This window comes from Pelodiscus sinensis, chromosome 2 (genome assembly GCF_052426305.1).
Source record: "Pelodiscus sinensis isolate ZL-2025 chromosome 2, ASM5242630v1, whole genome shotgun sequence".
NCBI classification, from domain to species: Eukaryota; Metazoa; Chordata; order Testudines; family Trionychidae; genus Pelodiscus; species Pelodiscus sinensis.
Window position 1 is genome coordinate 212,973,789 of NC_143053.1, and position 23,126 is coordinate 212,996,914.

Genomic DNA, 23,126 nt, shown 5'->3' on the forward strand with positions numbered 1-23,126 from the left:
GAGCCAGTCTGTCAGTAAGCTCGCTAAAAAAATTTACTCATGGGGAAGGAGGATTTGCATGTAGGCAGCAGCATTAATCGATAAGCATCTGCTTATCAATTAATCATTTAATCAGATACAGTATTACATCCCTAATAGGAACAAACGTTGCACAATCCCAAGGAGTACAATTTAATGGCATACACAGACGTCTTGTGCTGCTGATCCTAAAACATTCTTCGAATTTCTAAATGTTTTATAGATGACAATTTCCTAACACAAAAAGTGCTGCAACCAACATAGGACAAGGTCTAATAAAGAATTCTCCTAACGGATAAAGAGGAACTGATCATAGAACTAAAAGTTAATGGTAGATTAGTTACGGATGTTAATGGTTAACCGGTAAGCCTCACTCTAAATAGGTGAGACTTATCGGTTATGGTTAACCGAAGGGGGATGGAGCAGCCCCTGCTCCAGTCCTGCAAGGCCTACCATGGGCAAGGGGCACTCCCCTCTTCCTCCCACTCATACTTGTTTAATTGGTTAATCAGTTAACTAATTAAATGGACTTTTAAATCCTTAGCCTACGTAGCAGTGACAGTGACTTGATCAGATTTCTAATATTCAAACAGAAAGAATTTCTCTCTCCCCTCCCCCCCCCCCCCCCCCACTCTGTGCATTAACAGGGCTAATTTCAGAAAGTTAAAAACAATTATTAGCCAAATCCACTGGAAGAACTTAATAAGAAAAATATTAATTACACTGGAGAGTCATTTAAGAACACCTCACTAGAAGCCCCCAAATAAATCACAATCCTGTAATTGAAGAAGGCAGCTGTGCTGGTTTAAAAAATGACCTGGTTTAAAGAGGGGAAGCGAAGGCATCTATACAAAATAAATAGGTAATGTATAGCAAATGGAAGGAAAAGAAAAGCTGATATGAATACAAATCAGAAGCTAGGAAGTGTAGAAAATTGATGAAGGATGATTAATGGTGATTTTAAATAAGACTGGGAAAGTTCCAAAAGACCGACAGAAAGCAAATGCTAAGATTTCAAGTGCTTTTGAGCATTTATTGTCTTTTTTTGTGTGTCTGTACACAACTTCAACCCAATAGCACATTAATCTGGTTAGGGTTTCTAGGCACTACTGTGAAACAAATCATAAAACTAGATAGTGGAAGAACAACAAATATGGTAAATATAACATCTCACAATTTTCCCTCTATTTTTTACTTCTTTAGAGCCATATTCAGAACTCCTTACTCGAGGAATCTCTTAATGAGGTCAGTTTTGCCCAAATAACTAAGTAGTGCTAAAGTTGGAAACTTAACAAAATATATTTGCTTATACAGATAAAAGTAAAGTTGGGCTTTACAAATTTTGATCTTCATTCTATTTTTTTACCTCCAGTTAAGATTTTTTGTTTAAAACATAATCCAAGAGCCCTGAATAAACAGAAATTTGCAGCAGAAAAGGAGATAAGGTTTTGATAGATTCAGAAGTTCTTCAGGAATTTGAATGTACTTCTGGAATAACAACAGGTTCTAATCATTATGACCCTAAATTACAAAAACCTCAAGGTCCAAGGCCATGGACAGTTGTGCAAATAATTTGAATTCACAATCTTCTGATTTGTTAAGTTTTAAAACTATGAGCCCTATAACAAGATAAATAGGTACCGGTAATACTGTACATAGCTGAGGCAATGTTTTTCCTGTTTGTCTCATTTCACTACCTACCACCACTAGGTGGAAGCCTAAATTATCTTTTAAAGACTAATTTAATATTCTTTCTAATGCTGATTTTAACAAATATGTTCACTGTAATTTTTGTTGTAGAGACTTAATCATATGCTGGCTACTTTTAAACCATATTTATGAGAGTAGTAGGGATCATTCCCAGATGAATAAATGGGTTCCATGACATACAGGCAGTCCCCGGGTTAAGTACAAGATAGGGACTGTAGGTTTGTTCTTAAGTTGAATTTGTATGGAAGTCGGAACTGGTACATATTGTAGGGGAAACTCTAACCAAACATTTCTCCAGAGCTCAGTTTTATTCTCCCACACCTCACTTCCCTCAGTCCTTTACTCTCAAGCTGAGGTGTCTGCTGAGAGAAGCCGCTCCGCGTCTCCCTGGTCTGCTGGGGGGGGGGGGGGGGAGCGCTAGCTTCGCATCTCCCAGGTCTGCTGGGGGGAAGCAGCTAGTGCGGGGTTGCCTCACCCCATTTGTAAGTAGGGATCCGATGTAAGTCGGATCCATGTAACCCGGGGACTGCCTGTACTCTGTACTTCAAGTACAAATGTATTAATAATAGTATGACTCTTGGTACTTTCTCTGGTATAAAAATCCAAACTGTTTTATTGTAAGAATTAAATATTTAGACACAAAAATCACACAGATACAACTACAATGGAAGCTTTAAAATTCATATTAGCAATAAAAATGATAATTGGCATTGCAATATGGCAGCAGTGTTAAAATACTGATGGTATTGTCCATTCCCTTGGAAAATGAACTTGGAAAATGTAGTAAAGGTCTGTACCACATACACATCTCCCATCCCTTAACTCAAGACTATACCATAATTGAAATGGGGAAAATGGTGCTGTATGTACATATAACAAAGTTAACAAAATAAGCTAATCAAACACTGTACCACATCAACGTGAACAAAAGAAAAAACACAGACTAACCATCCTCAGTAGTGGGCACGCTGATCTGAAAGAGAACGACATCACTCTACAAATCAGAGGTACCAAATCCTTCTTCCCATGACAGATGTGTACCACATACATACAAATGCATTTACTGGATATAATCACAGATCATTCCAATGCTCTCTGCAAAACAAGTCTCCACTATATGGTAAAGATTCTTGACTTAGGGTCCTAATGCTGCTGGTAGTTTTCTAAATTTGGAGGCAGCACCAGTAGAATGGCAGTAGAGCCAGGTTTTTAAGGTGTGTGGGTTTTTTTTTTTTAAGGCTTGCATATTACAGTGTTTTCCTATTTTAAAAATCTGTCTGGGAAACTTTTATTTTGATTGTTCTATCCAAATGATCACCTCAATACTTTTTTATGGAAACTTCCCAAACCAAATGATGCAGAGGAAGAAAATCTCCGCCCTGCATAGAGTGAATAAAACTCAGCATTTAATGCCAAAGTAGATCAAATGGATTAAGGAAAGTGACTGCAGTTGCACCACACACATCTATCCTGAAAGTCAGAACAGCATACTGATTTCCTATCCATGGTCATATCCAACTCTCATTAGCTCTCTCATTCATCAGCCACAAGTAAAGGCTCTCAGGACATCAAAGAAAACTAAGGAAACAGTGATCCTTACTACCAAATGCCCAATAACCTACTCTAGTTTAGGACTAAGGTTATCAGCAGCAATAGGAATTTACTTTTAATAGGTAATTTTTTATCCACATCATCAGAAGATCACTAAAAACCAATTCTACTGTATCTGGTAATATTACACTATGTCAACAAAATAGCACTTCTGAACCTTGTCAGTTTTTATTAAAATCTGAAATAACGAAAACCTCAAAATCATATTTAATTTTCAAAAAAAATCTATTGCACTGTTAGACAAAGAGAAGACTGTCTATGCAATGTACTTTATTGACACTTACAGCAGAATATAGAAAGGTACCAGCAGGCTTAGGTTTATATATCCAATACAGTTGCAGATGGACAATCACACCGGCACTCCAGATTTCCCATTCAGAGCCTAGTTTGATTTCAGAATTCATAAATCATACCGGACGCTGAGTCCCCTACATGCTCTTCCTCAACCATCACCTGAAACTTTGTTTTTCATGTTCACCTCTCAACATCTCGTTCCAGTTGTCAGTAAGAAAAAAAAATTAAAAAACTGAAAGTGGTGGAGGGAGATTCACACCAACCCAAGGAATTCAGAAGCAAAAATTGATGCCATGGTTATGTAAAAATAGGAGCCCCAATCACTGACAGGGAGGAAGTTGGATGGGGCCTTTCACATGTTACTTCATATAGTGCACAATCCTGTTAACTTCAGTGGGTCTGGATTCACACCAGAATCATAGAGGGCCAATATTAAAGGCAGACTCCGCATAACGTCAGAAGGTATGTGTGAATAGCAGCATTTAATTTATGTTCTGTAAAATATTATAAAACCCCAGAAACCACATCTGGCAGTCATCCAATATGTAAAAAAAACAAAAACAAAAAAACAAAAAGTTGTTAAACTCAACATCTTGAGTCATATCAACAGTTTGGAAATTAATCTGATTAAATAACACTCATTTATCTGTGACAACACTAGTAAGAAAACAAAATAAACAATTAATAATCCCCAAAGTCCTCAGTCTAAATGACCAGCCTCTCCAGAATAGCCATAAGATCAGCCATATTGGGTCAGACCAATGTTCCATCTAGCAGTTTCCTGTCTTCCAACAGTGCCTAGTGCCAGATTCTTCCAAAGGAATGAACAGACCAGGTAATCACCAAGTAATCCATCTTCTGGCAAACCGAGGTTGGTGACACTTAACAGCCCAACTTTGCATCCCAGCCCATTCTGACTAATAACCCAGGATGGACCTATCCTCCATGAACATATTTAGTTCTTCTCTGCATGCTGCTATAGTTTGGGTCTTCAGAACATCCTCTGGCAAAGAGTTCTACACACTGACCACACACATTGTGCAAAGAAATACTTTTTTGTTTGTTTTAAACCTGCTGCTTATTAAGGGTTGCCACCTTGCTATTCAGAAGTGTGGGTTCTGGAATGGGGCCAGAAATTAGAGGTTCAGGGTGCAGGAGGAGGCACCAGAGGGAGGAGCAGAAACTAGGGTGGGGGATGAAGATTCCAGCTAGGGGTGCAGGCTCTAGGTTGGGGCTGAGTGGTTTGGAGTGTAGGAGGGGGCTCTGGGTTGGGGCTAAGGGGTTGACAGTGTAGGAAGGGACTAAAGTGCCATCTGGACTTCTCAGCCCTAACTCGTGGCTCCCAGAAGCTGCTGGCATCTCCATCCAGCTCCTTGGGGGAAGTGCGGACAGGCAACTCTGTGTGCTGCCCAGCATTCCTTCTAACTTTTTCTATCCATGTTGATAATTTTTTGTTAACTGCACCAAAGCGTACACAGATGTGCACCACCAGTAGAAACACATGCTGCTAGTTGTGGGTGCTCTGCTAATCGTCTGAATTTCTCCTGGGTGACTGCCGCCAAACGCAGAGCTTACAGGGAACGTTGGTGCGGCCCCTGCCTGCAGACCCATCCCTGCAACTTCCACTGGCTGCAGTTCCCGGCCAATGGGACAGCACACAGAGTCCCTCTGGCTACCCCATGCCAAAGGGAGATGCCAGTAGCTTTCCTGGAGCAGTGCAGATCTGGACAGGCACCCTTCTTGTCCCGCTGAGGGCAGCAAACAAGACTTTTCATGCCCAGTAAGAGGTGCTCACTGGAACTGTCAGGGTCCCTTTTTGACTGGGTGTTTCGATGGAAAACTGGCCTCTTGACAACCCTATGACTATTAATTTCATTTGGTGACCCTCTAGTTTTTATTTATTTCTTCTCAGAACATACTTTATCTACGCCAGTCACGACTGTATAGACCTCCATAATATCCCTACTCATCTCTTTTCCAAACTGAAAACTCTCAGTTTTATTCATATCTCCTCTCACAGAAGCTGTTCCATAACCTTAATCATTTTTGTTGCCATTTTCTATTCACTTCAAATATATCTATTTTGAGAAGGGGCAACCATATCTGCATGCAGTATTCAAAATAAGGGCGTACCATGGATTTATGTAGAGACAATATTTTTCTGTCTTTTTATCTCTCCCTTTCCTAATAATTCCCAATATTATGTTAGCTTTTTTTGAGTGCTGTGGCACACTCAGGGCATACTAGGAAATTATTTCAATATAACTAAATTCAAAATAATAACTCCCAAAATAACAAAATCAAAATTGCATGTTCCCACTACGGGGAACCTTGAAATTAGTCTGAGGCAGGCTCTGTTACTGTGGACGTGCTACCTCAACTTAGAGCCCCAGGAAGGACTGGGGAGTAACTACTTCAAATTACTCTGGGGAGTAGTTATTTAGAAATAGCAGCAGTGGAGCATCCACACTAACACTATTTTGAAATAACTATTTCCAAATAATCATTGTTCCCTGAGGAAAGGAGGAGTACAGATTTTGAAATAACCAGCCCCTTATTTCAAAACAATGGCCTTAGTAGGGTGGATCCCCTGGGTATTATTTCGAAATAAGGGGGGGTATTTCAAAATAACTCCCTAGTGTAGACCAGGGCTAGTGGATATTTTCAGAGAGCTAGCCACAATGGCTGCAACATCTCTTTCTTTAAGGTTAATTTAGACACCATCATTTTACATGTATAGCTGGGATTATGTTTTCTAATGTGCATTACTTCGCATTTGTCAATGCTGACTTTCATCTGTCATTCTGTTGTCCAGCCACCCAGTTTTGTGCGATTCCTTTGTAGCAATTTGCAGTCTGATTTGTTCTTGACTAGGTCGAGTAGCTTTGTGTCAAGTGCAAATTTTGTCACCTGTTCACTTCTTTTTTTCTAGGGATGATAAACTTTTAATCAAGTAAACATGTAACCACTGAAAGTTTCAGTGGTTACACGAAGAAGGAGCAGGTGGCTCCCAGAAACCAGTGTGCACCAGGAGGTGGCTTTTAAGCTGTCTTTTCATGCATACTGGGAGTCTGTGTATAACCGTGAAGGTTAACCAATGAGCCCAGGCTCATCAGTTAACAGTGTACACTGTTACTCTTTCACATCCCTACCTTTTTCTAGATCATTTAGGAATAATATAGAACAGTACTGGTCCCTATACAGACACTTGGGCGATGTCTACATTACAGAGTTTTTTTGGAAAAATGGCCGCTTTTCCAAAAAAAAAAAAAAAACCCCCACAAAACACACATCACTTACATCCACACTGCAATCGTTTTCTTTCAAAAAAAATAAAATAAAAAGAACAGAGGGGTTTTTCCAACATTGGTAAACCTCTTTCTACGAGAAAGAAGCCTTTTTTCTGAAAGGGCACTTTTGGAAAAAGGCATGTGTGGACAGGGAAGAGGGAGTTGTTTTGAAAGAGGAAGAGGAAAGAGGAAAAAGCACAGATGCCCTGGTGGCCACTCCGTCCATAGCAATCACAGCTTAAATGCGAGATAGCATCCACTCTGAATAGATGCTCTTTTTCGAAAAAGCAGATTGCACAGTGAAAGTGCATCGAAAAAGCAGACACTCTCTTTCAGAAATTTTTTTTTGGAAAATCTCTTCCAGAAAAGCTTCTTCCGAAAGAAGCCTGCAGTCTAGACTTAACCTAAGGGAACACCACTATTCATCTCTCTGTTCTCAAAACTTTTCTATCTTTTAACCAATTACTGATCCATAAGAGGACCCTCTTATCCCATGATAGGGTACTTTGCTTAAAAGCCTTTGGTGAGGCACCTTGTCAAAGGCTTTCTGAAAATCTAATTACACTATATCCACTAGATCAGTGTTTCCCAAATGGTGTTCCGAAGTGAAAATAAAGGTTCTGTGAGAAATTCTATTACAATAACATTTTAAGATTTAAAAGAAAAATTGAACACATTAAATGTGATCTTTGTTTTTAAATATGTGCAATTAAACTAACTGTTGATCTCATGGCCTCGTTTAGTATTTGTTTATTATTATCCTTACTTATTTGTGATCTACTTTTTCAGCTCCATATACAAGACTGTTATTAGGGGTTCTGCAAAATTCTTTCAAGTTTAAAAGGGTTCTGTGGCCAAATAAAATTGGGAAACACTGCACTAGATCAACCTTATCTATGTGCTTGTTGACCCTTCAAAGAATTCTAGTAGACTGGTGAAGCATGAGTTCCCTTTACAAAAGGATCAGAAGGAATGGATGTAGCTCCACTCGAAAACTGTGAACACAGCTCCTGAAACGTCTAGACTTGTTACCGCAAGCACTACAAGCATCTCCATTCTTCAATGCCAAGAACATTATGGTAAAGCATAACTCTAAATCAATTTCAGTCCATATGGTGGCTCACAGAAAGCCTGTCAGAAATCCATGCTTCAGGGACAACAATGGCTAGGGTAGAGTGGCAATTTATTTAACCTCTTAAGAAGAGTGACTTCCTTGTCACTCATTAGTGATTCTCTGTAACCCCAAGACAACCTAAACCTTCTTAGCTAGAGTACTGGTCCTTAGGGTGGCCAAGCAGTTCTGAAGTGAACTAGCCATAGCCATGGCTATAGCCAACTAGGCACATTATTCTGAAAACGTAAACAATTTTGTGAGACTCTCTGAACATACCAATTCTTGTCTTTTAATGTCAACAGAAAGCTTCAGCACTGGTTTTAATCAACAGAAATCATCACATTTCACAGAATACAATCAATGGGACACTTGAAAATTTTGGTTCACTGCTAAACCTCTGAAATCAGGCAAAAACTTTTCACTGACAGCACACTTCAACTCTGCCTCCATATTTTCATTTAGTAACCATGCAAAGATGTTATTTCATGTCTGTTCTTTATGATTTTCAAGCAAGGTTTTCATGACAGAGAGAATAATTTCCTTCACCATTTCTCCATTTGAGAATGGCTTCTTGCTACGAGCAAGTATCCACAGTGCTTCATAGCCGGGCAAAGTTACCAGTTCAGATGAAGATAGAAACTGCTTCAAAATCTTCTGCTGCTTTTCAAAATCCAATTTCAGCTGACCGATTTTATCACCTCACTTTTTGCTTCCAATAGGATCAAAATCACTGTGCTGCCCTTGGAAATGCCTTCTTATATTGTCAATCTTATTTGCCAGAATTGTTGTATGACAGAGCAAACACATTGGCTTTTCATTCACTTCAATGGCGGCATATTCCAGTTCCCATTTCTCTTGAAATTTACATTTTATGTCCTTCCAATCTCTATTTTTCTTTGCTGCAGTTTCTGCAACAATTTGTTGCTGTCAGCATTGTTTGAGTTGGTGTACTAGTTCTTTCACCTGCTTCAGAATTACACTCTCATAACAAAATCGATGGATGCAATTCTAGAAAAATGAACTAATATTGTTCAGTTTCACCACAAAGCAGAAATAAACAATATTGTTGGGGAGGCCAAAATAGTACCCTAATTTTTAAAATTCAATCTCTCTGGAAGTGTTAAACTTGTTAAAGATTAAAAAAAAAAAACAAAAAAAAACAGGAAGATTCAAACTGTTTTCCTCAAATGTTTGATTGTATGCTGGATTTTGCTGTAAAGAATGGCCATGATCAGCCACAGAAAAAAAATTTAGAAGAAATGTTTTATATCTATCACTATACTTATTGAACAAAATTTTGGCCACATTTTAACTGTATTTAAATTGAAGGCTTATCGTGGTCAGCAAACAGCTAAGCGGATGAAAAAAGTAAAACAGCATGTTAGAACAAAATTTCTACATGAGAATTTTGCCACTTTTATGGGGCAATTTTTTTCCCATTATACATGAAGTTAAAATCTTTTTTTATTGGTCGTGAACCATTTGACCACAAATTGTACCAGAAGTTTACATTATAAACCTATGGCATGTACACAGTAGTATACCATATGTCTCATGGATGGCACGACATATTATATAACTTGTGTCAAGTCTGAAATCCGGCCTAAATAGATTTCAGATTCTTACTAAGTAAGCAGAAAAAATGGGCCAGAAGAAGTGGCAAAAATCAAACAAAACTTGTAACTGCACATTCTGCAGTGATACCTTTCTATTTATGAAGGAACTGAAAAATAATTTCAAAAAGTTATAATAAATAATGGTTAAGACAAAAACTATTTTCAAAAGTTTTCTGATAATCGAGAGCAGCTGTTCTAATCACCAGACTCCAGAACGCCCACTTGAAACAAAAACTGATATCTCAAACAGTAGCACAATCGGTATAATACTGTACTTGCAGAATGAAAATTTAAAAAGAAAGATACTCACTGGAGAAACACACTGAAATAAATGACAGGAGAAGACTGACCCGCTTGAAAACTGAGCTGCTTCATACAAGAACAAATAATTTCACGCAGAGAACTCAGAAGTACTTTCAGAAAGGCTTTGGTGATAAATACCAGTGGAAAACTAGTACCCAGAAATACCAGCCACAGCTTACGATGATGCATGATGATTTCTGGCCTTAGCGGCATATTTAAGTTATTCCATGAACTAACAGAAGTCTCCATCCAGCACATAGGTCAAATTAATGGAAAGTGGTTTTAGAATTCAAAAACATCTTCTGGGCTTCTTTTTTTTTTAATCTTTGAAAATGTTTGGTTTTTTTATTTAAAACATTTTTTTAATACAACAATTTTTTAGTTTTTATTGTTCAGACCAACTAGCCACACTCAACCAGCCAAACAGCCACATGTGGATAGTGGCTAGCATATGTTGGACTCCACGGTTATAACATAACCTTAAGAATTGGAAGAGTACAAATTAAATGTCTTTGAAGTGAATAAAAAAAAAAATCAGCTACATATTCTGCTGTAACAACACTAACCCATGATTTGTAACCCAACCAGTTAGGTAATTAATATCGGTTTATATTTGTTTTTAAGCAATACATGCTCATCAATTATTGTATAATTTAGAAGTTAAGCTAAATTACTTATCAGCTCTGTCAACATTAATAACATTCCCAGGCAATAATCATTATCAATCTAATTATACCTGCTGCCTCTTGTTAATGAGCACCAATTATTTTAATTAAAATATTAAATATTTAGAAAATAGAAAGCAATATATATTAATAATTGATATGCTTCATTTGAATCCACCTGAAGAGCTATAGTTCCTGACTAACAAAGCTTGTTTTCTTTATAAGTATCCTTCTAGTATTAATACTTCCCTATGGGTTTCAAGATACAAACCATTAATCTGAGCCTACTTCTAGGAAAAAAAATAGACATAACATGGCATTGTACCACTACTTTTTTTGTACATAAATGTAACATTTACATGCAAACTGTTTCTATTAATCTAATTCTTAGAGGCCTTGTTTCATGCAACAGTATTCAAAAAAACAGGGTTTTTTAATTATTTTGTGACTTGAAACAAGTCAAATTAGATTTCCCATAAAAATATTGCACTGTCCACTTGCATCTTTTTAAGAGTGTATGGATTTATTTTTAACAAGCTCCCTAAACTCCTTCACTAAGCAAATTAAAGTCACTTTCTTTGTCCTTTTTAGTAAAAAGTACAACATAGCTAAGACCTACTTTAATCACAGGATGGATGTTCAAATAATTACTGTGCAGTTGTGCAGAAGACATGGAAAATTGCAGAAATGGACTTTATTAATAGCAGGAATGTGGAAAAGCCACATTAAACCTATTTATTTAAGAAAAATTTGCTGGAACAATATAAATGATCATCTGTTGTGTTATTGAGAGAAAGTAGGAATTTCTCTTATTATTTTGTATGAATACTGTGCTTACCTCAGTTTCCCCCACATATTGCAAGTTTAACTAGGTAGTAAGAAAAAGTGGTTAAATCTGTGCAGAGACCCAGACATTTTGAAACATCCCTAAATGCTGATTAGCAGAGCTCCCACAGCCAGGCTTTTTGTTTCCACTCTTAGTGCACATTTGCACAAGCTTCAGTGCACATAAAGTATTTGGTCTGCACATGAATAGAAAAAATTCCACACATGGATGGAAAACATTAGAACTAACAGTGCCTGAGACCAGAAGCCAGGCAACTGCAACTAGCAACTAGCCAGAGAACCAAGAATTGAAGTAAATAGCCTGGTGACCTGTTTTGCCCTGGTATCATGAAATAACGGTGCAGTGTAGACACACCCTTTGAGTCACTCCAGTTCAAGGAAGTCAGGCAGTACTGCCCCCATTTGAGTTTGCAACAATTCCCCAGATGTCCAATTTGAGTGGATTTGCTGAGGGAAGCTCATGAGGTGACGTCAGAGCAAAGGCTCTGACGTTCAGTCCCAGCAGGTGGTGAATCCAAGGGGCTTAACCCAGAGAGCTTATGCATCCCTCAAGGAAGGCTGACACACTGAAGGGGGCTCTCCCAGGGGCTGTTCCAAAGCAGTTATGCCTGCTAAATTTTTTTGTAAATCAGATAATTTGGTGACACACACACACACACACACACACCCTCTCTCTCATATATAAAGAAAAATGTCCTGTGGGATGAAATAATCATGTCACTCTGTGCCCCCCCCCCCCCGTCCCTCTCCAGCCTCTACAAACTCAGAAGGGGAAGCAGTGGCTCCGTGTTCGCCCTGGTCCCTCCTTGGGGACACCCTGGGCTCCTCGCTGGTCCCCAGCTCTCCTGCAGGAAGGCCAGGGGATGGCAGCGGTAGCCACCTCTGGCCCCACTTCTATTTCCGGGTGCGGGGCTCCAATGCTCCGCGATGCAGCAGGGAACCGCCGCCAATGCCTGCCTCAGGCCACCACCTGCCTCACACTCCAGCCTCATGGCCCCGCCCCCCCCCCCCCCCCCCCCCACCCTCACAAGATTAGAGTGCCTGTGCTGGCTTCCTGGGAGGGTGGGGAGGAGAAGGAGAAAGCCCTGAGTCTCTGCATCGAATCCGGCTTGCAGGGAAGCACGCATGCTGCTGTGGGGAGGTAAGCCACAGAGATGCTCTGGCTGTCCCAGGGGAGAGTGCTACAAAGTTTACCTCTGAAAGCATCCCCCAAGCACCGACTCCCTCCTCTCTCAGGCTGGCCAGATATCCTCCCTCCAACCTGCTCCTGTACCCTCCCCTGGCCAGACACCCTGCCCCCAGCCTGCTCCTGCCCTCTCCCCACAGCCAGACACCCTGCCCCAGCTCGCTCCTGTCCTCTCCCCTGGCCAGACACCTTGCCCCAGCCTGCTCCTGTCTTCTCCCCTGGCCAGACACCCTGCCCCAGCCTGCTCCTGTCCTCTCCCCTCTGGCCAAACACCCTGCTCCCAAGCCTGCTCCTGTACTCTCCCCTCTGTCAAAAACACCCTGCTCCCAAGCCTGTTCCTGGCCCCTCTCTCCAGGCAAGACACCCTGCCCAATTGGAGTCCAGCCCCCATCTGGCCACAGCATCCTGTTTCCAACCCCGATCCTGGGGCAGCTCCCATCTGGCAGCAGGAAGGGGTGATGGCAGCCCCTGTCTGTTATGGCACAGATAAGAGGGGAGGCCATGATCCAGCTGCAGCAAACAGATGGGGGGCTGACGAGCAAAGCAAGCAGGGGGCGCAGCCCACTAGTAAAATTTAGAAAACTGAAAGTCTTAACAGAACTTCTATAGAAATTCAGTCACGTTTTCCCTTTATATTGTGCAGGCATTGAACGTTAGTGCAGCATGCCAAGCTTCAGCAGTCTCCTTCATGTTCTGTATTTGCTTTGTGCAGACTTGTCCGTATCGAGACGTTGCACACTCAGCATCTAAAGAATTAGGAAAGATCAATAGTGGTGGCTTTGCTGTCTTTGCTAACCCTGGAAAATGCTGCAGAATTAAAGAAGACTCCCACAACTTTCTATAATAATTAAATATACTAATATGCAAAGAAGCATCTGTTGCAGAACTCAAAATGTATGCAAATTATAGACTGTACAAAGGAGAGTGATTTAAAACAAAATTGTGGTTGAAGGCCAGATTCTGAACTTGATGGGACCAATATAGGACTATTAGAATCATTAAGCCTTTCTGTCTCATAAGCTTTGACATGTCCTTTACTACTAGAGATAGACTAGAAAAGTACAGTTGGTGAAGAAAATATCCTGAGCTATGATGGTCTCTTCTTGATATCATGAACAGAAGACCAGTAGCTTTTTCTTCCAGTGAAAGGCAAAGATATCCACCTTGCTGTCCCCCTCTAGATGAGCACCTAATCCACCACTCCATCATCTCCTATCACCAGTAAGAATACATCACTGATTGACTCAATCTGAGATGGTATTGTGATCTTGTAAAGTCTTCCTCCAAATAAACTCAGGAGCAATACAAAAGGTCTCTTCTCTAGCCAGGGCTGACTCCACAAAACTCTTATAAGAAGAATGAGAGATGTAGCCAGTGTGATGCTTAGAGACCAGCTACCAGCTCATGGCAAGATCCCCATGTGTCAACTGAACACTGACAAATACATAACTGGAATCAGTCCAGTTCACCTCCCTGTGTATTAGAATTATAAGGATGTGTTGGATTTTACTGAACACTTGTGAGTTGCTGCATGCTCTGATCTCACTTATAACATCTGTATCCCATATAACAACATTTGTGTGTTTGTACTGTAGGCCTTGGTAACTGTGTAAATCACTAGAAAGGAGAGACACATTAATTAGTGTGAAATGCTGGTCTCTAATAAAAAAAGTGTTGTTTTGCCCAAAAGTGGAGTCCCTTCAACACCAAACTATTATGGAATCTTAAAGATGACAAGAGACTATGTTGATTGTTCTTTTACTCCCATAAAAATGAGTCATGAAAATGAATTCCTCCCATCAGATGATTTTGCAGCAAAGGCCAGGTCTACACCAGGGAATAAGTTTGGATCCAGATAAGCAACTCCAGTTACATTAATTGCATTGCCTGAGTCAACGTATGTTGATTCAAACTTTGGTGCTGTCCCCACAGCAGGAGGTTGACAAGAGAAATGCTTCCGTCAGCTTCCCTTCCTCTTCGTAAGGAGTAGGAGTACCGGTACCAAAGCGAGTGCCCTCAGTGTTTGATTTAATGGGTCCTTACTAGGCCTGTTAAATCAAACGGCAGAAGATCGGTCTCCACAGCACCGATCCACCTGTAAGTACAGACGTGGCCTCAGAGGGCAGAGTGGGGGAGGATAAAAACCTGTAACAATAAGGAATTGTTTCACATTGCTGCTTAGACCCTGGAGACAAGGTATCTCAGCATAAACAAAGTATTTCTTGCTATTTAACCTAGATTAGCCCTAAAGCACATACAGAGCTTGCGTATTAGAGAATCTTCTATTATCCTTTCAAACTTAAAATTGTAACTTATTTGTGTATTATGTTTACCTCCATTAGCATTGTAAATAACAGTTTCTTTTACTATTTAACAACCTCTAAATATTTTAGGATTGGCTACAAGTGTGGTCTTTGCCTAAGGAGCAACTGACCTGGGATAAGTGACTGGTCCTTTGAGACTACAAATAACTTAAATATTCCAGTGTCTCTTGATGCAACGTACCATTTAGCACAATGAAAAGACAGAAATTCAGGATACCCAAGGGGTCTGTCTGTGACTCTTATACAGCCAGGAAGCTTATACCTCGCAATTGGTTGGTGAAATCTAAGTATAGACACATGACCAATTGTTTGTGCACGGTTCTTAAGTAATGCGCCTTCGGGTTGGTACTTATGTTCGAGTCACTCTAGACATCTTGACAGTTAGGATAATCTTCACAAAGAAAATACTTTTTCTTTGGCTGCCTTCCTGACTTGGTCAGTTGCATGAGGGATCTGCCACACCTTCAGGTGCTGGGTCAAAACAGGAGGCAAGATTAACCCAGCCTCTGTACCTCAATTGTGGCATTTGCAAAATTTTGGACCAGTCTCAAATTAAACATGTTTGTTTAGTCATCTGCTGTAAGAAATGGAGAAAGTCAGGCTTCTCCCCTGTACATACACTGACGTGTTCCTCTACTCTTGATATTATTAGGCATAAAATTAGTCCTCTAGCTCATCTAAGTCTAGAGGACTCAGTCTACCCTCAGACAGTTTCAGCTGTGCAAATAAGCGGTGATGAAGAGATTCTAGAGCATTGTATCTGTCTTGAGGAATCCTCAGCATAAGAAGTGACTGATCATCATTGACAAGAAAGAGTTCCTACCTGGAGAACACATACTCTTGGTGCATGAACATCAGTGTTGGCCTTAAAAAACACATGCACCCTCCAAGTGCATCATCAAGAGATCCCACCTCTGCCAATGCAGGATCAAAGGAATGCCTCAAACTTACTGTGGATTTTGTGGCAGAACTGCAAAAGACTATGAATAATTGTAACAGACCACTTACATATACTGATCTAAAGAAACTGCCCCATGCCCACTTTGCTCATAAATGCATAAGGAGATCCAGAGGCCTGCATACTTGACAGGAGTCGGGCTTTGAGAAGCTATTATACCTCGCTCTCGGTGCTTCCTGCCTTGGCCTCTTCTGCAGAGGCTCAGCTCCATATAATGAACCACAGCACCATATCACCAACTTCAAGCACTGATGTACCCCAGTGTGCCCAAATGCTTGCCAATACTGAACAAAGCTCTCAGCTGATGATGGCATGTGGTGGAGAAGTCACCCCACTGGGCTTGCTGAGAAGACCATGGCTTCACCAACATGAACAGCCCTGGCATTGAAAATAAGGGGTAGCAAGGTATTAGTCTTCAGGGTTTACCCTGCAGAGCACTCTTCTGTTTGGATGCCATACAAGGAAAGACAGATAGACAAACAGAAAAGAAAAAGGGTACCAGTGTGTCAAGGGAAACACTGGACTGACAGAAAGAAACAAGCACCTATATGACAAACAAACAAATTTGGCAGAAGGGCTGCAGAACAAATGACTATACTGAACAGCCCAAAGACCACAGAATAAATCTTGTAGTGCCAGTGCTTCACAACCTCAGGCACTGGTGCACTGAGAACAAAGATGATGCCAAATGATGGCACTAACAGGCACAGATGCAGAGACAAGATAGGTTTCAAAATCCCCAAATGTCAAAACTAGTGGCACTGACAGACTAAAGCAGGAGCTGAACTCTCAAGGGAAATAAAACCAAAACAGTCTGCCAAAACACTAGGAAACACAGACAATGTACTGCCACACCGGAGTGCCAAAGTGCCCAGGACAAAACCTAAAATATTTAGAGCACAGCCCCACATTTGGAAGGGCTATAGATGCAAGGGAACATCTGCCCAGACAGCAGTAGAAATTGCCAGTGAGGCTGCCCCCTAGGGCAGCAACTTTACCAACCATTGTGAAATGGAAACTGAATGAAACACTGGGCAGAGGGGAGGAACATGACAGTTAGTAGGGGGCCTGCTACTACTCCCCCCACACCAGCCAAAACCCTGAAGAGCTACGAGAGTTCTACAGTGAAAATCCTGCACAGAGAGAAGCCTGTTAGTATACGTATCCCCTAATCTTGTGCTGGAGGTTAGCATACAAAAATAATATATTGCAGGTACCTAGCACGTGTTTTAATCTGCAGGTCTGGGGGTGCTATACAGGAGTGTCAAAACATCACAGAGTTCCTTCCCATACTTATGCAGGCAAGGACTAAGGCAGAGAAAACTATAGTGGCTGCTGCTTCAAAACTTGTTGGACACCACGAGCCTAGAGACTTGCCCAGACCAGGTCAGAGCACTATTTGAAATCCTGAGGCGGGCAGGCACACCGCTTCTAAAGGCCCTCCCCCAGCCCTGTGGGAGGGACCACTGGGCCCAGGACTCAACTGATTACTTGGACAACTAATGAAAAACAAGGTCGGGGTGAAGGGACTGCAGAGTAGAGCCCAAATCTCCTGACTCCTAAGCCCCAGCTTGAGCCCCGGGCTAGGAGCGGAGAGCTGCAAGTGAGGCGGGCCCGGCCTAAGGAACACCCAGGTGCGGAGGAGCCAGACGACCTGCAGCCCCGGTCTTATGGCACTTGCCTCCCATTCCCGCAGGAAGCGCTGGGCATCAGCTGGCCCGACCGCTCGGTGCCTCCGGAACTCCTGCTTCACGTACGCATCGCCCAGCGCCTTCAGCTCCAGCGGCAGCGCCCGGTGCAGCTGCAGGATCCGCCGATACAGAGTCCGCACGCGGGACACGTGCGGGGCTAGCGGGCCCGGCATGGCCGGACCTCAGCAGGCTGCGCTGCCCGCCGGTCCCTGCTGGCTGCAAGCGGAGCGGCGCTGGGGCAGGCCCCCGAGACACTCCCGCGAGTGGGCAGCGCAGAGGCGCTCGCACGCCGGCGGTTTGAGGCGGTGGCACCAGGGGCGGGACGCGGCGCGGCAGGCTCCTCCCAGCCGGCTTGTCCCGCCTGCCCTAGGTGCCGCCAGGCCGCCGGGCGGATCAGCCGCAAGCCGGTCTGGCCCAGTTCAGGGGCTGCAACCGGCCGCGGCGCCTGCTGCCCGCATGGAGACTCCCTAGCTGGGGCCGCCGCCACTTCCTCGGGGGGCCGCGCCTCGGGAGTCACATAAGTATGAATCCACCCGCAGCCCCTTTCCCAGCTTGCTGGTCCAGGAGCCGCCCTCGGATCCCCGCCTGCAGCAAACAGGCCTTTCCTCCTCCGGGCTTTGTCACATGCTGCTCTTCCCTGGGGGAAATGGAGCCTGTAACCCCCCAAGCTACGGCTCTGCTCCACGATCCTGGCAGGGAGTGCGGGGTGTTGCTACTCACTGCAGTGAAAAACAAGCTGTGTCAGTATTACGGAGCATAGCTACACCCTGGTGAAAGGCTGGCAGCTCCCCTTGCAGGAGTCTTTTCCTGCTACCACCCTCCTTCAATTCTCCCCGCCGACTTTTCCCTGCACTAAGCGCCAAGGAGACCATAGGACTCTGGGAATGCATTGTTTGGCCAATGGGGTGCAGACTTCTGTCCTTATTCTTCCCACTTAAGCTGTGCCTCACCCCGTGCACTGCTATTTATACCCATGTAATGCACTGTGCTCCACCCTGCCAGAAGGCCTGTGGTATATTTTACCTGTAGACAGTTGAGGGCTACGTCTACACTGGCAGCTTCTTGCACAAGAACTATTTTGCGGAAGTGTTCTTGCACAAAATATCTACACCTACACTGGTATGTACTTTTGCGCAAGAGCATTTATGGCAGTGTGAATGCTGTCTTGTGCAAGAAAGCTCTGATGGCCATTTTAGCCGTAGGGGTTTCTTGCGCAAGAAATTCATGTTGCCTGTCTACACTGCCCTCTTGCGCAAGAGCTCTTGCGCAAGAGGGCTTATTCCTCATGGAGAGAGGAATAACTCTTCCAGAAGAAGGCCTGTTTTCTGATGCCAGACTGTAAATTTACTTGCGCAAGAATGTGTGTGCAGTGTAGACACCCAGTACGTTTTTGAGCAAGAACAACTGTTCTTGCACAAGAAGCCGCCAGTGTAGATATATCTTTGTAGTTTTAACCTGTTATTGGTTCAGCTAGATGAGAGTGACGTTAGGTTAGGGCCAACTAACCACAAAGGTTAAAACAGATACAGTAAACTTCCTATAATCAGGCACCTTTAGGACCCAGGGGGTGCCGGATTATCAGATATGCCGGACTATTGGACGGGGGGGGGGACTATGAGGTGTCTGGGGTGGGGTGGGGAAATGCCACCCCAGATCCCTCATAGCCCCCCCTTCCGATAGTCCGGCTCTGCCCCAGGCGTCCCTGATTCAGCTGCTGCTGGTCAGTTTCAGCAGCGGCTGAATCAGGGACGCCTGCAACAGAGCAGCTGGAGTGCTGCCGGGTTGGTCCGGTAGCACCGACCCTGGCGCAGCGAGACCAACCCGGAAGCACCCTAGCTGCTCTTGGGGACATCTGGGCAGACCAGCTGGGGTGCTGCCGGGTTGGTCCCACAGCACCGCTCCTCGGCGCTACTGGACCGGACCAACCCGGCAGCACCCCAGCTGCTCTGCCCCAGGTGTCCCCAAGTCAGCTGCTGCTGATACTGATCAGCGGCTGACTCCAGGAAGCCCGAGGCAGAGCTGCTCTGCCCGGGCTTCCTGGAGTCAGCTGCTGGTCAGTTTCAGCAGCGGCTGAATCAGGACACCTGGGGCAGAGCATCTGGGAGGCTGTCGGGTTGGTCCCACAGCACCGAGGAGCAGCGCTACTGGACCAACCCGGCAGCACCCCAGCTGCTCTGCCCCAGGCATCTCCAAGTCAGCTGCTGCTGAAACTGACCAGGGGCTGATTCCAGGAAGCCGGGGCAGAGCAGCTCTGCCTCCGGCTCCCTGGAGTCAGCCGCTGGTCAGTTTTAGCAGCGGCTGAATCGGGGAAGCTGAGGGCAGAGCAGCTCCAATGGTCTGGCTGCCGGGAGCACTTCCGGGTTCCTGATGGTGCCAGACCATCAGATGCCGGACCATGGGAGTTTTACTGTATATGATAACTAAGGATGCCATCTAGAACCTCCTTGACTACTTTGCTTCAGCTCCCATGGCTACTGCAAAGCGGGGACTGGAGCTGTCAGTTCTCCCAGCAATCAGCCCCCCACATCTCCCCACTTTGTTATTTTTAGGAAAAGTCAGGGACTGATGGTGGGCAATAAGCGAAAATTTCACAGAAGCCTGTGACTTGTCTGTGGTTTTTACTAAAATTGACTCTGACAAAATCTTAACCTTATTAACTATATGTAAAAAACACACTTTTTTTCAGTGAAGAGAGCCTAGGATTTGAACACGGTTTAGCTTAACTTGAGTTGAAAGCTATACTTTTTTTCCTGAGACATGTTTCTCTAGCATGTGTGTGATATCCTCTCTCCTGATAAATGTATCATACAGATCCTCAGCTCTTCAAAAATTGAACCTGTCTTTTTAATACATTTTCTATGAAGTGCCTAGTGGGTACTATAAAATAAAGTAATAACCTTCTTCCCAGATCACTACCAAACAGTGGTCTGCTGTATCTATGGTGCTGTGTTCCTCCATTCTTACAAAATAATATTTTATTTGCCTGTCCAAAGAGGGCTTTCCCCAGGCAAGCAAATAAGTGACATTTCTTGCAAGGCTGAGATGAAAATGCTTCATAAAAATTTTCTCTGTGGAGAGGTAGAGTTGTGTGTGGCCCATCAAGGAAGGAAGAGGTAAATGTGTTTGTATGTGGTTGGGGGTGGGGGGGTGAAGGTTTCAAATAACAACATTCATGTGTTTCAGCTGTACCCACCAAATTAATTAGTAACAATGAAAATAGCCAAATAATTTCAAAACATGAAGTTGAATTTAACTAACATAATACAATATTGTGTTACATGGTAATGTCACCACCATACATTAAATCCCCTCTTTGTATATGTATAGCTGCTTGGTCTCAGTTACCTGGCCATACTAACCAATGTTGTTTTCTATATGGGAAGTCTGTATAACTTAGACAGCATAATTATCTAAATTATGAACTGTGGGAGAAATTATGTAGAACAGAAATTTAGAAAATATTCATTAATTTCCAAATACATAAAAATGACTGTTAGCAAAAAAGACAGGACTTTGGAAATTTAGAATTCTGCATGTGGGCACATAGGACTTATTTCCACAAAGCTACTTAAGCTCATCCAGATTTAGGTGCCACTGGTATTCACAAAACACCCGCCTGTCTGCTGCTTAACCCTGTTGCTGTCTAAATACAGTTGGCACTTAAGCTTTCACAGTAAAAGTTCCCTAGATGCCTACATGTCTGCACCCATGGGGTCTAAGCTACAGTACAGTTTATGAATGGGAGGGGGGATGTTTGCCTAACTCATAATGCAGGGCCAAGTGTTCTCAGAGGCCACCCAACATGGTGCAAAACAGCCTGAGGGGGGAGAGGAGAGAGTTCCCTCCTAATTTTTAATGCAGTGGTTATTGTGCTCAACCACAATGTGAAGGACCACCCATTTTTAAGTCCCCTTTCTACCTGATGGGAAAAAGGAATTGGAACAGGAATCTGCTAACCCCTGAGTGACTACCTTCGCCATTGCGCTATGGGATTTTTTGATGTAGGCCTCCCACACGCTCTCCTGCTGAAGCTGTTCTCCTTTGGATAAATAATTAGAATGTCAGACTGGATTCTCAGTCTCCCACTTCCACAGGGAGTGTCCTACTCTATCCACCAGGCTAGAGCATCATTCTCACTGTCTTTGTGGTTCAGTAACATTTATCTAGTTTTCCAAAGTAGAACTTTAACAGGAGAGATTGATAGGGACCTACATCAGAATATCCCATAGCCTAATGATGAAGGCAACTCCCCTTAGAAGCGGCTGAGCCCTGTTTCAAGTCCTTCTTCTCATTTGGTGGGCAGGAGACTTGAAGTGGAAGTCTTCAGCTTCCTAGGTGAGTTCCCTAACTACTGGTCTAAAAGTTACTTGGGAGGTCCACTCCCTCACCAAAAGAAACTCTCTAGGGGTACGTCTACACTACAGCACTAATTCGAACTAACTTAATTCGAATTAGTTAATTCGAACTAAGCTAATTCGAACCAGTGCATCTAGACCTTAAAACTAGTTCGAATTAGCATTTTGCTAATTCGAACTAGCATGTCCACATTGAGTGGACCCTGAACCAGGGTTAAGGATGGCCGGAAGCAGTGCCGGCAGGGCATCAGGTTAGGACTCAGGAATGTCTCAGGCTAGCCGAGGGCTGTGCTTAAAGGGACCCAACCCCCACCCCCCACCCCGGACAGACAGTTCTCAGGGGTTCCCCACTTGCTTGTCTAACTCGATGAGGGACAGCAAAGCAGTCCTGGCTTGGAGTGCCCTGAGTGCCCACGCTCGGCACATCACAGCACTCGGCCATCAGCCCAGCTGCACTTGCCGCAGGCTGCCATCCAGGGAGGGGAGTCAATCGGGGGGCAGCAGGAGAGCTTCCACCCCGAGGAGCCCGCAGAGCCACCCCAGTCCTCCCCATCGGGGACTCGTACCCCATTCCTCCCTCACCTCCTTCCACTAACCCCTTCCTAGCCCCCCTTCCTGATGTACAAAATAAAGGACACGTGTGTTCAAAAATAGAAACTCTCTTTACTGAACAAAACTCAGGGAGACTGGGAAAAGGAGGTGGGAGAGGAGAAGAGAGAGGGTGGGAGAGGGCAGGGCAACCAAAATGATCAGGGGTTTGGAACAGGTCCCATATGAAGAGAAGCTAAAGAGACTGGGACTTTTCAGCTTAGAAAAGAGGAGACTGAGGGGGGATATGATAGAGGTCTATAAAAGCATGAGTGGGGTGGAGAGGGTGCATAAAGAAAAGTTCTTCATTAGTTCCCATAACAGAAGGACTATAGGACACCAAATGAAATGAATGGGTAGCAGGCTTCAAACTAATAAGAGAAAGTTCTTCACAAAGCAAAGAGTCAACCTGTGGAACTCCTTGCTGCAGGAGGCTGTGAAGGCTAGAACTATAACAGAATTTAAAGAGAAGTGAGATAAAGTCGTGGAGGTTGGGTCCATGGAGTGCTATTAGCCAGGGGGTAGAAATGGTGTCCCTGCCCTCTGTTTGTGGAAGG

General features: G+C 43.4%; 1 protein-coding gene across 1 annotated transcript in view; it reads right to left on the reverse strand.

Annotated features, from left to right (window-relative positions):
* The window catches only part of SDHAF3 (succinate dehydrogenase complex assembly factor 3), a 78,777-nt gene extending 60,558 nt beyond the window's left edge, over positions 1–18,219 (reverse strand). The window contains exon 1 of the mRNA XM_075922330.2: positions 17,617–18,219. Within this exon, the coding sequence (XP_075778445.2) occupies positions 17,617–17,799 (183 nt within the window). The 5' untranslated portion in view covers positions 17,800–18,219. The remainder of the gene's footprint in view (positions 1–17,616) is intronic.
* Positions 18,220–23,126: the final 4,907 nt, after the last annotated feature.